Source organism: Tupaia chinensis, unplaced genomic scaffold, assembly GCF_000334495.1.
Source record: "Tupaia chinensis unplaced genomic scaffold, TupChi_1.0 Scaffold147038_1, whole genome shotgun sequence".
Classification (NCBI taxonomy): domain Eukaryota; kingdom Metazoa; phylum Chordata; class Mammalia; order Scandentia; family Tupaiidae; genus Tupaia; species Tupaia belangeri.
This window is the reverse complement of record NW_006206889.1, coordinates 2,271,694-2,286,599: the sequence shown is the minus strand read 5'-3', so window position 1 is coordinate 2,286,599 and position 14,906 is coordinate 2,271,694. Positions and strand designations below refer to the sequence as shown.

General features: G+C 55.7%; 1 protein-coding gene across 7 annotated transcripts in view; it reads left to right on the top strand.

Annotated features, from left to right (window-relative positions):
- The window catches only part of ICOSLG (inducible T cell costimulator ligand), a 12,052-nt gene extending 5,962 nt beyond the window's left edge, over positions 1-6,090 (top strand). Inside the window, exons 5-8 of one of the 7 annotated variants that reach the window (XM_027768667.1) lie at positions 1,194-1,352; positions 1,920-1,972; positions 2,463-2,498; positions 3,807-6,090. In XM_027768667.1, the coding sequence (XP_027624468.1) occupies positions 1,194-1,352; positions 1,920-1,972; positions 2,463-2,483 (233 nt within the window). In that variant the 3' untranslated portion in view covers positions 2,484-2,498; positions 3,807-6,090. Of the gene's footprint in view, positions 1-1,193; positions 1,353-1,919; positions 2,412-2,462; positions 2,499-3,702 lie in introns of those variants that run through there. The other 6 variants (XM_027768668.1, XM_006169455.3, XM_006169454.3 and 3 more) reach the window with 6 other exon arrangements.
- The last annotated feature ends 8,816 nt before the right edge of the window (positions 6,091-14,906 follow it).

The window sequence follows — 14,906 nt, the reverse complement described above, 5'->3', positions numbered from 1 at the left end:
GGCAACCTCACAAGGGCTGCACCAAAAGGCTGTCGGACGCTGCCTTCCAGCCAGTGTTCTTCCTAGCACAGTGGCCAGGCACGTTGGAAGGTGGACCCGGAAGGTTCTGGCCTCAGCCTGGATGCACAGTGCGATCATCTGGCAGCCCGTAAAAGCCCCACACCCAGACCCACTGTGTCAGATCTCTGGGCTGACACTGGGCAATGTTTAGAAGTTCCAGATGATTCTCAGGTTAGCCACTGTCCAGATCAGTGTTTCTCTGCATTTGGGGATGTGCTGAGCACTGTGACCCACTCCCAGAGCATGCTGTTGCTTGCTTGCTTAAGAGCCATTCTTCCTGGGCCAAATCATTAGACATAAAGACAGGAGGGATTCGAATCTCTTGGCATTGCTGGCGGGGAGGCAAAATGTGCAGCTGTCTTGGAAAACAGCCTGGGTTTTTCAAAGAGTTACGCATAGAATTACAATATGACCCAGCACTTCTTACTCCTGGGGATATACCTAAAAGGATTGAAACGGCCCCAAACAAATACCTGTCTGTGTATGTTCATAGTAGCATTATTCCCCAGCAGCCTAAAGGTGGAAACAGCCCAGTGTCCATCATGGATGAGGGGATCAGCACACTGTGGTCTATCCATGCCGTGGAGTACTATGCAGCCAAGAAAAGGAGCGAAGCACTGGCATGTGCTACTACATGGATGAGCCTTGAGGACATTATGCTGAGTGAGACAAGCCAGTCACAAGAGACCACACACTGTGGGAGAATGGAGCACGACTGCAATGGGCACAGGGCTTCCTTTTGGGGAGATGGAAAAGTTCTGGGCTTAGATCATGGCTATGGTTGCACTGCATTGCGAATGTACTGAATGGCACTGAATCGGTCACTGTGAAATGGTTAATTGTAGCTGATGTGCATTTCACCTTGATTAAAAAAATCTAGAAAGAATCCGTGCTTTCCTTCACACCCTTCCCATGGACTCTCTAGTTGGGGTTGGGACTGTACGTCTAACAGGTAGGATGGGGAGGAGCAAGACCCCTGGAAGTGATGAAGCCTCACCTGGAGGAGTCTCAACGTAATGTCAGTGAAGTTCTTGGAATAAGTGCCTCCAGTAGAACTTGCCCCTTAATAATGAAGAAGAGACCCTTTCCTTCCAAGACCCCTTATTCCTGGATTATTTTCTTCTTTCTCATAGGAACTTTCAAGGGGTCCATTGACAGCATCCCAGACATCCCAGTCATCCCCCAGGATAAAAACGTGACAGTGACCAGCATCATCCTCGCCCTGATCGTCTTTGCAGCCATGGCTGTTGGCTGGATGTGCAGAAGCAGGTGTCCCCACAGAAGCTACGCAGGTATGGACGAGACCTGGGTCGTACATGTCCGTGCGTCTTTTGTTACTTTGAGCTTTTTGCCTTTTTTAAACCTTTGTAATTCTGCAAGGTGTTGATTTAATTTAGAATTCAGGTTTTTTTTTTTTTTAAGATTTTTAAAGTAGATTTCTTCCATGAATGAGAGAGAAACAGAGAGAGCATCCCCAAGAGGTCCCCATGCTGTGACCCAGCCCCAGCCCCACCCTGGATCACGGCTTGCGCCTGCTGGAGTGTTCAGAACAGTCTCCAGCCACAGAGCAGACCCTTCCCAAGGAAGTGGGCTTGGCGGAGCGCTACATTGCTAGTGCCCCTTCTGACCCCCTGAAATTGAGCCTCAATGGCCATGACGTTCATGAGTGTGAGTAACGCAGATCTTACAGGAAGTCGATTTGAGGCCCAGACACCCTGGGACATGGTGTTCCCAATGTGTCCAGGCCAGGGATGCTGCAGCAAGCTCGACTTCCAGGGTGGGTGGGGTAGAGGGTTCCAATGAGAGATCAACACCGTTTGTTTGAGGAAGCCGGCTGAGTCCGCCTCCATCACTGACAGGACCAATTCTGGCTGACTCGAAGGAAGATCCGAAAAGACAGGCTCATAACCACGTAAGATGCGATAGCAGGATTTATGGTACAGAGTAGAGAAGCCCTGAGCAGGGGCTACATACGGTCCTCATGATGAGGTGGAGCACCCGGGAGGGTGGGCAAGGCCTGGTGGCCACTGGGGTAGGATCGGCCCACAGCTAGAGCCTGCCCTGAGGGGGCTCCTTTCCTGCCCCTCCGTGGCGTCCTGCATTTCCAGTGTGTGGACAAAACCAGCCCCCGGTATCTTCTACTGCCCAGGCCCCACTGCTGCCTCGCCAGACTATAGAAGGGTCTCTGGGCCAGGACGCAGGTCCCCTTGCAAGCCCCCAACACACAGACCCCTTACAGAGCACCTCCTCCCAGGTGAGGTGCATTAGGGAGCCTTCACCTGGGAGTCTAGTCCTCACCTGGAGCAGAAGTGAGGGGGCTACTGAGAGCTCGGGACCACCGGGTTCTTCAGACCACCTGCCCCCACCCACTGCCACCAGAACCTTGTTGGTCTGTCCCACAGGTGCCACGGCTGCAACACTAGAGCCTGAGCTCCCAGGTGAGTTGGTGACGGCTGCAGGCAGGCTGGGTGTGGCTGGCTGGCTGGCAAACTTCCAAATGCTTTCGAAAGGCAGAAGTTGTGGGGAGGGACAGGCAGAGGTTGGTTAACAGACATAAAATTCGCTTACCTGGGAGGAACACGTTCTATTGTTCTTAGCACAGGAGGGTGACTAGTTAACAGTAATGTGTTGTGTATTTCAAGTTAGCAAGGAGAGAGGATTTTTCAAGGCTTCCAGCACAAAGGAATCACAAATGTTTGAAGCGGTGGACATGCAGTAATCCTGATTGGATTGTAATACTTTGTATTTCTGCACTGAAACACTGCACTCTCCCCCATACATACATGTAATTATTGTGTTAAAAATGTATTTTTTAAAAGCATGTCCTACGTTCTGGATGTGCCCTGCAGCATCATTCAGCTGTTCACCTGTCCTCCGTATTTCCTGTATCTGGAAGTTATAAAGGACTAAGCACTCGACTCAGTTGAAGTAAAAGCCATCTGGCAGACGCTGTTTGCCTGTTTGCCCCTGTTACCTCCGGAGCTGCAGACTCATGAGGCGATGCAGAGGCTCTCCACGCTGGCTTCCTTTTGGCATGGAGTCTCCTCTTGGGTCACCTTCCAGTGCTATACAATGCATTTCCCAAATGTGCCAACACAGAGAGACAACAGTGGCCCCAGATCCCTCCCAAGCGTCTCCTGCTGTCGGCTGCACCCCAGTGGGGTGTCCAGAGCAGGAGCAAATACCCTTGGCTTCTCTAATTCAGCAGTTCTTGCTGTGGCACCAACAGCTGAGGGCTCCTGGTAGAGGGGCGCACCTCACAGTCCCGGGAGCAGTGGGACATGTGGGTTCCCAGTCCGGTTTGGAAATAGCCTCACATGGAGTCATTGGTTTGTGCTTGGCAGGTGCCTTGGGCCAGGAGGGTGATGGGCTTCAGAGTGAGCCTGGCAGGCTGGCCACCCGGGCAATGATGGCACGTCCCCATGTCCTGTTTCTTCCCACATGAGAAGGGGCATGCCTGGGACGGTGGGGCCCAGGGTGCACAGCCATCACAGTGGAGCATGACCTTTGGGTACAATGAAGTAGACACTCTCTGAGGCCATGGTGGCTAGCTTCAGGAAACTTGGGTGCAGAACTTGCTAAAATATGAGGGTCCCCTCTCCCTCGCAGTCGATGACTGCAGGCTGTTTTTGTGATTTTCAGATCCTTTGTTTTCACCTAAGTCTGAGACAATCTGTCTCTGCCTCTAAAATGGGAAGGCAGTGGCCCTGTGCTTCACGTTCCTCTCTCTTCTCATTCCTTCCAAGACCGCCACGTGTGACAGGAGCTGCTGCCCAGATGTGGACAGGGCTTCTGTGAGGTGCCACTGAGAGGACACGGCCAGAAGCTGGAGCCTGGACTTGGAAAGGCCTGCTGGCCAAGTGGACAAGGACCTTCGGCCTCATCTGTGCACTTGTTGAGGCCAAGGGCCTCCTGACTGGAAGAGGCCTGCCAGGGAGGTCATGCCAGGACCTGTCCCTGATCCCTTTCCAGAAGGTCAGCAGTGCTGGAATGCAAGTGAGCAGGCGCCTTTGCTGCCAGATACAGATGAGAAGGGACCTTGGGATGGTGCCTCCAACAGGAGCACTGAGAGCCTACAGAGCACATGGCTAGGGCACCCTTGTCCACATCCCAGGCCCACCTGCACAGCGGGCAACCACTTGTCAGACTGACAGGAGGATGTTCAGCCAAGAAAGAAGACGAGTTGTCCACTGTCTTCTAGGACCTCCTCTGCGCTGATGGAGTCGCCCTGGGATTTGTGGGGAACACAGCTGCAGACGCTCCACCCACCTTCCCCACTAAGGGTTCAGAATCCATGCATGGGTGTGCATGGGAGTGTGAAGGTGTGTGTGTCTACAGTGGTCAACACTGAAAACCCGCTGGAAGATCCCGCTGAGCCTCATTCTCTAGGATATTTGCTAGAAAGCAAGCGTGATCTCGTCCATCTGGTTGGAAGCTAAGTGACGCTCCTTAAAGGCACAAGTGGAATTCGGCCAGGAGAAAGCCTGCTGTGAGGCTGACATGAGGAAGGTGCAGAGGTTTCCTGGGGCTCTTGGCTTTACCACCTGAGAAATGCACCCTCAAGGAAAGCAAAACTACGACTCACGCACCTTGGGCCAGGAGAGTGATGGGCTTCGCAGAGGGGCTGGCTGGCTGGCAGGAATGAAAACACACTTGCAGTCTCCCACTAGCCTTGGCAGGCCTCGATCCTGTGCACTTCCCAGCACCTGTGACTACAAGCAGGACAGGCTTGAGAGGGCATTCTCCTTGCAGCTGTTGCCATCTCTCTTTCTTCTTTTTGAAGTTTATTTATTTATTTTCTTCATGAGACACTGGAATCCTTTGCAACCTTCACTCCACGATCTACCCCCAGCCCTGCAGCTGCCAGGATCATGGACAGGCACACCCAGTGTTTTCAAATTAACCAGGACCCGCCTCCGGCTTCACACAGCAGCACTCCTACCTCTACCTCCTGCCCCACCGCCGCTAGGCCAGCCATGGCGGTCTTTCCGGCAGAGTCATTCCCCGCAAGCGTGGTGTGGGCAGCTTCAACCCCACCTTAGCAGCCTGGAAATCGCCTCAGTCAGCAACCGAGGCTCCACAGGCCCAGCACTCCCACCCAGGCTTCGTGGGCCCGGCACTCCAACCAGGACAGGGGCCAGCAAGGTGTGACCCAAGCCCTGACTCTCATGGGCATTTTTCCATGTGGTTTCCTGGATGCATCTAGCAGTTTACTGCTTCCAGAAGTTTCTGTACAGGAGGCTGCCAGGTAACCCAGTTGTGTACACACCCCAGGGAAATGTTGTAACAAACAACACCGTTGCAGTTGGCCGTCAGTCAGCATCTAGAGGATGCTGAGGAGCACCAGGAACCTGGAGGGGTGTGAGAAGTTGGGGTACAGTGTCTGTTCAGCAACCGCAGAGTGGTTCCTAAACAATACCTCCTGAGAAGCCATGCCCACCCAGAGGACTGAGCCCACCGCCCCTTGGCCTCGAGATTGACTTGGTCCTCAGCAGACCCTTAAGGGTGTTGAGGGCCAGGGCTCTGCCAGCCAAATGGTCAGGCAAGCAACGATAGAGTCTGGCTCCAGCTTTTCCTGTCGGGAGCCCTTTTCCTTCATGGGGGACACAGGAAGCTATCCCAGGGCCCACAAAGCCCAGGCTGCCTACTTGGGAGCAGGGCCTGCAGAGACCCCCAAGGATTACTCTCCCCACTGTGAGTCTGCTCCTGCCCAGACCCTGAGTTTGCAGGGGCAGCAAAGCCAGGCTCTCTGCGGGTGAGTGCCTGAGTCATCACCCCCCTGCTGGTCCCGGCAGGTCCTGTGTAAGGCCACAGCCCCTCCTCCCCTGGTGTCTCCCCAGGCGTGAGAGCCACTCAGACCTGCCGAATCGTGGTGGGCGAGCACTTTGGCATTTGTGAGACTGGCCTTGGGCACACTTGCCCCTTTCAGTCTAAACGTCACTGTGCCCTTGTTCTGTGCTGTAGACTGAATTCTGATGTTTGGACAGCTATTTCCATAGCCCTGCCCAAGAGAATACAAGATGCGCACCATGTCTGTGTCTGTGTCCCTCGGCTTTGTCAGCGCAGCAAGTTCTGGGCACCAAGTCTCCGCTGGCTGTAGGGTCTGGGCAGTAATGGGTACATGTCCTGACACCGGTGGCTTTCACTCAGGGGTGACCTGACCTCCAGGGATCATGGGGCACAGTCTAGAGATGTTGTGGGTTGTCGCACTTAGGGGTTGCTGTCTGCCTCTAATGGGGTTTGGCAGTGCACCCTACAATGCCTAGGGCCTCCCTCCTGAAGGGTATCTCACAGAATATGAAGGGGCTTCCCACTGCCCTCAATAACCCCCAGGGGAAGGCAGGAAAAGTAGACCCTCCAGCTCCAGGTCCCCATGGACCAGGCAGGGGCTGCAGAACTCATCCGGGTGGGATAGGGAGGCAACTCATGGTTGGTGGGTCCAAGCCAGGCAGTTCTGGATCAGGGCTGGTAGCCCTGTCTGGAAGCCCGACAGCTTGTTTGGAGCTCTGCCTCATCGCTATGCGTGGAAAGAATCCTGGCACTTGGCCTTGTGGGGAAAAGTCCCTGGCCCCACCAGCCCCGTGCCCTTGGAATCCCCATCTCAGACTTGAAGCTCCTGCACCCACCACACTGCCCTGCACGTAGTAGGTGTGCAGTGAACATACACTGGGGAAGACAAAGCAAGTCTTGCAGGTGGGACAGCCCTTCACTAGGGCAGGGGGAACTGAAAAAAAGTGGCTGGGACCCTAAACATGTCTCTGTGCTCCGGGCCTGTTTCCATTCCTGAAGGGAGGCTGCTGGAACTGGGGTCTGTCTACTGGCTCCTGCAGCTCAGATGCCCCAGAGACCGAGGCCCCCATCTTGATGAGGGAAGTTGTGCTTTAGGAACTTCTGGGCACCTCCAGGCTGCCATGTGCTGTCTGCCTGATGGCCCAGGACCCCATCAGGGCAGAAGCCAGTGGGTAGCTTGAGCGATGTCAGAGCGGTGGGCTCTGACTTGTGGTCCTCCATGGAGCAGGCTGGGAGGACCTCCCTCTAACAGCTTCTGTCTTTATGTCCCTCCACACCTGACCTTGCAACAGAGACATCTATTGGGAGGCAGCCGCTCCTACTTGATCTGGGGACATCTTGGCCTCGGCGACTTTCCTCCCATCCCACAGCCCGGAGTGTTAGGAGCCCAAGGGACTGAGCTCTGAGGCTGGTCTTATTGGCCACAGCATCTTTGCCACACAGTTGTCCCCATCACCCTAGGCCACCCCAGTCCCAAAGCGTGATGACCTAGTCCAATCCTCTTCCCATTCCTGGGAGTCAACTAGCCCACTGGCTACACTCCTAAATATTCCCCAGCACCTTGAAAGGCGGCCCCTTTGTGTCTGATTCCTATGAGGAATCTCAGAGACTAGTAAACTGTGACTTTTCTAGAAAACATATGGATCCTGCCCTAATGGGGGAGAAGCAGCCACCTGGGGACCTTTTGTGAGGAGGGGTGAGGTCAGGGCAGTTCCCAGACCTGGGTCTTTATGTATCAAGAATCCAGGGGCTTCCTCCTCACATCAACTTGTCTTCAGTGGCCAGAGGCACAGCAGGCTCTGGGAAGAGGCTTCTGCCACGGCTCCTGTTGGAAGGAACGGTCCAGTCTTCCTGGGAGGACCCCAGGTGCCTACACTGCCCTCAAGCAAGTGTATGTGGGCCCAGCCTCTGCAAAAGCAGGTGAGAGCCCCTGGCCAGCCGAGACCAGGGTGCTCCTCCAGAGGGGGCACATAGCATGGTCCTGACCTTGGCCTTGGAGAGCGCCTGCAGGGGCTCAAACCAAGGACTGACCAGAGCCCTACCTTCCCCCTCTCTGTCCAGGCCCTGCACGTCCTAGCCACCTCGTACTCTGCTGTGTGCAGGTGCTGCTGCTTGTCCCCGCCCTTCCCCAGTAGGTAGCAGGACTGCCTTCCCCCTCCCCGCCTGTGCTCTCAGCTCTGGACTCAAGGCCCATCCCAGGAGAGTGTGACTCATCTCTAGGCCCTGACTGGGCAGGGCACCAGGGGGTGCTGGGCTGTGAGAGTGTGGGTCTCCATGATGACCTGGTGTTCCGCACAGGCACTGGGCCCCCAAAGGCTGTGAGAGGCAGCTGGTTTGGGAAACTCCTGGGCTAAGTGCAGGAGTGTTTCTCAGTAACCTGCTTGGGGGGTTCAAGATGTGGGAGGGGAGGAAGAGAGGAACAATCCCTGCTCTGCAAATCCAGGGTGGTCCCTCATGCTTGCCCTGTACCCAGAAAGTGACAGACTGCAGAGGGACAGAAGCAACATGGTGATTGAGTTAAAAGTGCAACCCAGAGGGTAACTGGGCCCAGAACCATAGCCAGGGCAGACAGGGACAGTGAGGCCTGTGCCATGGCTGTCAGTCACTGTGGGGCCTGGTGGGAGGGGCTGGACCGAGCAGCCTGAGGCCACAGTCATGAAGCACATCAGGCTGAGAGGCTCGAGCATGGGGCATTTGTCCTCTCACAGGCCTGGAGGCTGGAAGTCTGAATCAGGGAACCTGAGCAGGGTCCTCCCTCGCCTCAAGCAGACCTAGTGGTCTCTGCCTCCATCTTCACATGGCTTTTCCCATATGTCTGTGTGTCCTTTTCTTAGGACACCAGCCATAGGAATAAGGGCCTCCCTCACCCAATGTGACCTTAACTTGGTCACATCTGCAATGACCCTATTTCCAAAAAAATCGCACTTCAAGGTTCCAGCTGGACATGCATTTGGGAGGTACTTTCCAAGCCACTGCACACACAGAAGGGAGAGAGGGGGAAAGATGGGAGGGTGCAGGAGGGAGGGGCTACAGGCCAGAGCCCAGCTGAGGCCCAGTTCCCGGTGCCGCTTGGCTCGGTGCTCAGCTCCATGTGGAGCGGCCCCTGCTGGTCTGCCATGGCAGTGCCTGGGTTCTTTGCCTCTCAGTCAGCCGCATGCAGATGCGGCCCCTCACTTCATTCAACTAGGAGCGAAGCCAGGCCTGAGACTTCCCTGCCCAGGGAGACCTTCCGGACCCCCCAGCCATAGGAACAAGGGCCTCCCTCAGCCAATGTGACCTTAACTTGGTCACATCTGCAATGACCCTATTTCCAAAAAAATCGCACTTCAAGGTTCCAGCTGGACATGCATTTGGGAGGTACTTTCCAAGCCACTGCACACACAGAAGGGAGAGAGGGGGAAAGATGGGAGGGTGCAGGAGGGAGGGGCTACAGGCCAGAGCCCAGCTGAGGCCCAGTTCCCGGTGCCGCTTGGCTCGGTGCTCAGCTCCATGTGGAGCGGCCCCTGCTGGTCTGCCATGGCAGTGCCTGGGTTCTTTGCCTCTCAGTCAGCCGCATGCAGATGCGGCCCCTCACTTCATTCAACTAGGAGCGAAGCCAGGCCTGAGACTTCCCTGCCCAGGGAGACCTTCCGGACTGTAGCTGCCCCCTCCAGCCTGTCTGTTCCAGCCTCTCTCCCAAGCCTGCCATGCCACCTAGTCCTACACAGGAGCCTCTGCTGTGGGTAGCGCGGGACACTGGCCACCCGTGCATGACAACCTGCCCATGGCCCCTACATTTTGTCCTCCCTGCCAGCCACTGTCTCAGGTAGTCTCCATGGGTGAGGACGCAGCTCAGCCTGCAAGGTGGCAGAAAGGACACAGGACTTTCTCCTCACAAGCCTGTGCAGCAGCCTGGGGAAGGCCCCTCCGGCCATTGGACTCCATCCTCCACTTCTTTTGGGCCTTCCTCAAGCCTTGTGTGCCTTTTAGGGTCAGACCCCTGTGGAGTGAGTCTGGCGGCCCTACCAAGGATGCATCCTCTAGACAGCCACTGTGCTGCAAGGGAAGTGAGACTGGCCTGTCCTCAGGATGGGCATGGCCGGGTTGAGGTACTGGAGAGCCTCAGGTGTAAGACAGGGCTGGACGGGAGAGTCATTGGTGGAGAAGTGGCCGACCCCACAGAGGTGCTGGAGAAAGCGCCAGCACGTGGCCGAGGGGTGTGAGAGTGAGCGTTCAGCTCAGGAGTATCCAGACCTCCAAAGGCGTGACAGACAGGACCCCTCTGTGATCCTCTGACCCCACGCAGGCCCGATCGTGGCATGATCCAAGGAGGTTGGTCGTCCAGGCCAAAGGAGCCTTGCTGTCTACTTTGGTCTGGGTAGAAAAGCAGCTGGTTCAGCTTCATTCCAGACTCCAAAATCAAGGGGCCTTAGCGTTTCTTAAACAATAAAAAATAAATAAATAAAATAAATGGGACTAAGAGTTGGCGTAATGGCTATGTCGCTGGACTCCCTTGTAGCTGACCGTGGTTCAAGTCCTAGACCTGGTGGCTTAAACTCACGCCGGGTGTGTGTGTGTGTGCATGCCCAAGATCTCAAGAGGAGAATGGAGGAGAAGGAATTGTGGCATGGCCATCCCTCCTGGGGGGGTGATTTCTCGCTTTCTATCTCTCTGTCTCTCTCTGTCTGTCTGGCAAGCACATGGGCCCTATAACAAAATCCTCTCAAAAAAAAAAAAAAATTCATGGGACCAGCAGTTAGCATAATGGCTATATTGCTGGACTCCCATGTAGTTGACCACGATTTGAGTCCCGGACCCAGTGACTTAAACTCATGCCGGCACGTGTGTGTGAGTGCCCAAGATCTCGAGAGGAGAATAGAGGAGAAGGGATTGCGGCATGGCCATCCCCCCAGGAGGTGATTTATTGCTTTCTGTCTCTCTCTCTCTTTCTGGCAAGCACACACGCCCTATAGCAAAATCTTCTCAAAAAAAAAAAAATTCCTGGGACCAACAGTTAGCATAATGGCTATGTCACTGGACTTCCATGTAGTCGACCGCTGTTCGAGTCCCGGATCCGGTGGCTTAAACTCATGCTGGGTGCATGTACGTGTGTGCCCAAGACCCCGAGAGGAGAATGGAGGAAAAGGGATTGCAGCGTGGCCACCCCCGCAGGGGGTGATTTCTCTCACTTTCTGTCTCTGTCTCTCTCTGTCTTTCTGGTAAGCGCACGTACCCTATGGCAAAAACCTTTCCAAAAAAAAAAAAAAATCCTAAAAAACAGATTTGATAAACTGTAGGGCTTGAATTTACCCAGTTTATCCCCTTTATCGTAAGTGAAGCGCAGCCATCTTGGAAAGCCGCAGCAATACCAGGTGTCTCCTGTAACGTGCCCGCTACAAAGAATTCCACTGGGGAATCCACTGCGGGCCTGGTGAGGCCAGCACTTGAAGACACAGCAGCAATTCTTTCTTATCAGCTATGAAACGTGCTGAAGGGACAGCACAATGGGTCACACGTGAGCCTGAACACATGCGTGATTCTGAGGCTTCTTCATAGGTCAGGATGTGTGTGTAACACAGAGCGGTGCAGAAGCAGGGCCCACATACTTTGTCAATGATCTGATTGGGTCCACGAGCATCCCTGGACAGGTGTGGATGTTTGTAGCGAATCAGCTCATGAACCTAGCCCTGTGCATCACCCTGGACCCTGTGCACTACCTCAGACCCTGTGCATCACCTTGGCCCCCATCCTGGACCCCATGCGCCACCCCAGACCCCATGTGCCACCCTGGACCCCATGCACCATCCTGGACCCTGTGCAACATCCCAGACCCTGTGTACCACCCTGGACTCCATGCACCACCCCAGATCCCATGCACCACCCTAGACCCCGTGTGCCTCCCCAGACCCCGTGTGCTACCCTGGGCTTTGTGTACCACCCCAGGACCCTGTATGCTGCCCTGGACCTTGTGCATCACTCTGGCTCCCATGTTACCATCCTGGACCTTGTGTGCCACCCTAGACCCCATGCACCAACCTGGACCCTGTGTGCCACCCCAGACCCTGTGTGCCACCCCAGACCTTGCATACCACCCCAAAACCCATGTGCCACCCCAGACCTTGTGCACCACCCTGAACCCCATGTGCTACCCCAGACCTTGTGTACCCCCCCGGACCTCGTGTGCCACCCCAGACCTTGTGTGCCACCGTGGACTCTGTGTGCCACCCTGGACCCTGTGTGCCACCCTGGACCCTGTGTGCCACCCTGGACCCTGTGTGCCACCCTGGACCCTGTGTGCCACCCTGGACCCTGTGTGCCACCCTGGACCCTGTGTGCCACCCTGGACCCTGTGTGCCACCCTGGACCCTGTGTGCCACCCTGGACCCTGTGTGCCACCCTGGACCCTGTGTGCCACCCTGGACCCTGTGTGCCACCCTGGACCCTGTGTGCCACCCTGGACCCTGTGTGCCACCCTGGACCCTGTGTGCCACCCTGGACCCTGTGTGCCACCCTGGACCCTGTGTGCCACCCTGGACCCTGTGTGCCACCCTGGACCCTGTGTGCCACCCTGGACCCTGTGTGCCACCCTGGACCCTGTGTGCCACCCTGGACCCTGTGTGCCACCCTGGACCCTGTGTGCCACCCTGGACCCTGTGTGCCACCCTGGACCCTGTGTGCCACCCTGGACCCTGTGTGCCACCCTGGACCCTGTGTGCCACCCTGGACCCTGTGTGCCACCCTGGACCCTGTGTGCCACCCTGGACCCTGTGCATTACCCTGGACCCCATGTACCATCCTGGACCCTGGGCACCACCTCAGACCCTGTGCATCACCCCAGCCCCATGAACCACTACCCTGGAAGATCTAAGAATCAGTGGCTGATGTGGGAAAACCTTCAGTCCATGCTTGTTCCTGCAGACAGGAAAATCATACAGACTTGGACGGGCTCATTTATAAAACATTACTCAATGACAGAGTAAATCCAGGAGACTTTGGGCTCCGTTATGAAGTGAGTGCAAAGAAGAAATGAGGCATGTACACAGCTAAGTGTCCCCTGGAGGAACCATTGACCAGGAGAGCCTAGATTGGGCAGAGTGCTGCTCCAGCGCCCAGGAAGGCATTAGCTCGGGCTTTTCTTCTGAAGCGTCATGACAGGGAGTCATGACTCACAGAGGTAGCTGCCAGCTGAGTCCTGGTCTGTGGTGAGCCTCGAGAGAACAGGGCCTGTCCATGCAGAGCGAGATCTGCGTAAGATCAGCTTCTGGGGGAGGACTTGGGGCTCTGGGGTCTCAGGGGCTGGTTCATGATGGACTTTAACCATCTGGAGACACATGGGCCCCAGCTGCAGGGAGCTGCAGTGAAGCCCAGCCTGCTGGGGGAGAGCAACTGACTGTGAGTTCAGATTACTCGACTTCCCCTCTGCTGGCAGAGCCTGAAAGAGGAAGTGACACTTCCACTGCCCAAGGTGCCCAGTCTCCTGCAGAGAAGCCAGTCCAGCCCTCCACTCTGAGCAGAGAGAGTCATGCCAGCTCCTGGGGCCACAGCAAGAGGCCAGGACCCTGACACTCAGCTCCTCTGTAAATGCAGGTGGGGCCCTGTAGTCACCAGCTCTGAGGGTCCCTGTGAGGAGAAAGTGAGAAAAAGCTGTACCATGCTTGGGGATCTGCACCGGCTCTACCCTCCTCCTTTTCCTCATCATCAGCCAGAGCTGCTTTCTTGGCAGATTGTGGGTGGGGCAGGGTTTCCAGACCTGGGATGTGCTCCCTGAGGTAGGCTCCTCCTCCCAACCCTAGGGCAGAGGCTTGGGGGAGGCCCACAGAGCAGATCCTCTTGCTGAGGCTGGGGTACACAGCTATGTGCCAGCTGGGATCAGCTCCCTCTACTGTGTGGCCCAAGGAGGAATTGGAGGTCACTCTGAGTTTAGGGCAGTGTTGCGCAACCAGTAAAAAGGAGCAAATTTTTTGTTATAAGCCATTCCTGGCACCCTCTGGACTGAGCACGTGGGGTCTGCAGAGGGGCAGGTGTTCACAGGAATATAAGAGCTGTGAGGTTGGGAGAAAGCACTACTATCCCTCCCGCCCCCTCACTAAGGTGCTGCACAGGCTTGGGGCCAAAGGGCAGGCTCTCTGGGCCTGCAGCCATGCTCCAGGGCCTAGGGAGCCGTGTGAACAGTGTGTGCTGCATGTTCACACAACGGCTATACATATCGGTGTGGGCCTCAGTGAAGCCACCAGCAGAGGCTAAAATTGACACTGGAGACGATGGCTGCTCAAAGCAGGTGTTTAAATAGATATCCAAAAGGGGTTCTTGGTTATTGGTAACAAATTCTGAAAAGCCTGTAGTCCCTGGACTCTTGGGCTTCCAATTCACCACTCCTCTCATCCCTTGGGCCAATAGTACCAGATCTCACACCATAAACCTGACTGGGCTAGTTTGCTCAGACAAGAAGAGCATTACGAGGCTTTACCCAAATCCAGGGACCTCAGATCTTCTATTTGGATCTTTTGTTTAGTCCTCAGGTCCACTCCCCTCCCCGTCTCCCATTCCCCAGTAACATCATTGGGAAAGAAATAGGGTAGGAGGTGGAGGGAGGGGAAGAGATGAGGTGTCTGCCCCTGGCTCCACCCTGTGAAGTCAGGCAGAGCCCCTGACCAAGGGCTCCCGGTGCCCTGCTGAGCCCATTTGCTCTGTGCTGTGGGTATCAGAACTCATGGCCTTGGAAACAAGCCTCCTTGATTTACCTCCCTCACAGCAGTGCTGTGAGTGCGAGCATTTGAGGACATGTTGGCAGTCACTGGATCCTCATGACAACACCATCGCCCACATAGGACAAGCATGGCTGCCCTCCCCAGAGATGAGGGGACCGAGCCCAAGAGAGACTGACCTACCACACCATACCACTGGCAGCAGGAGATTCTGACTCCACAGCATCGAAAATGGCCCTGGGTGCTGTGGGCTGCCCACCCCAAGTCAGGCAAATCGCCTGTACACACCTAGGTTATGTCAGAACTGCCTGTGAGCTCCTAGCAAACCCCAGGCTGGCTACAGAGAGTCGGGGTGGCACCGGATATCTGTGT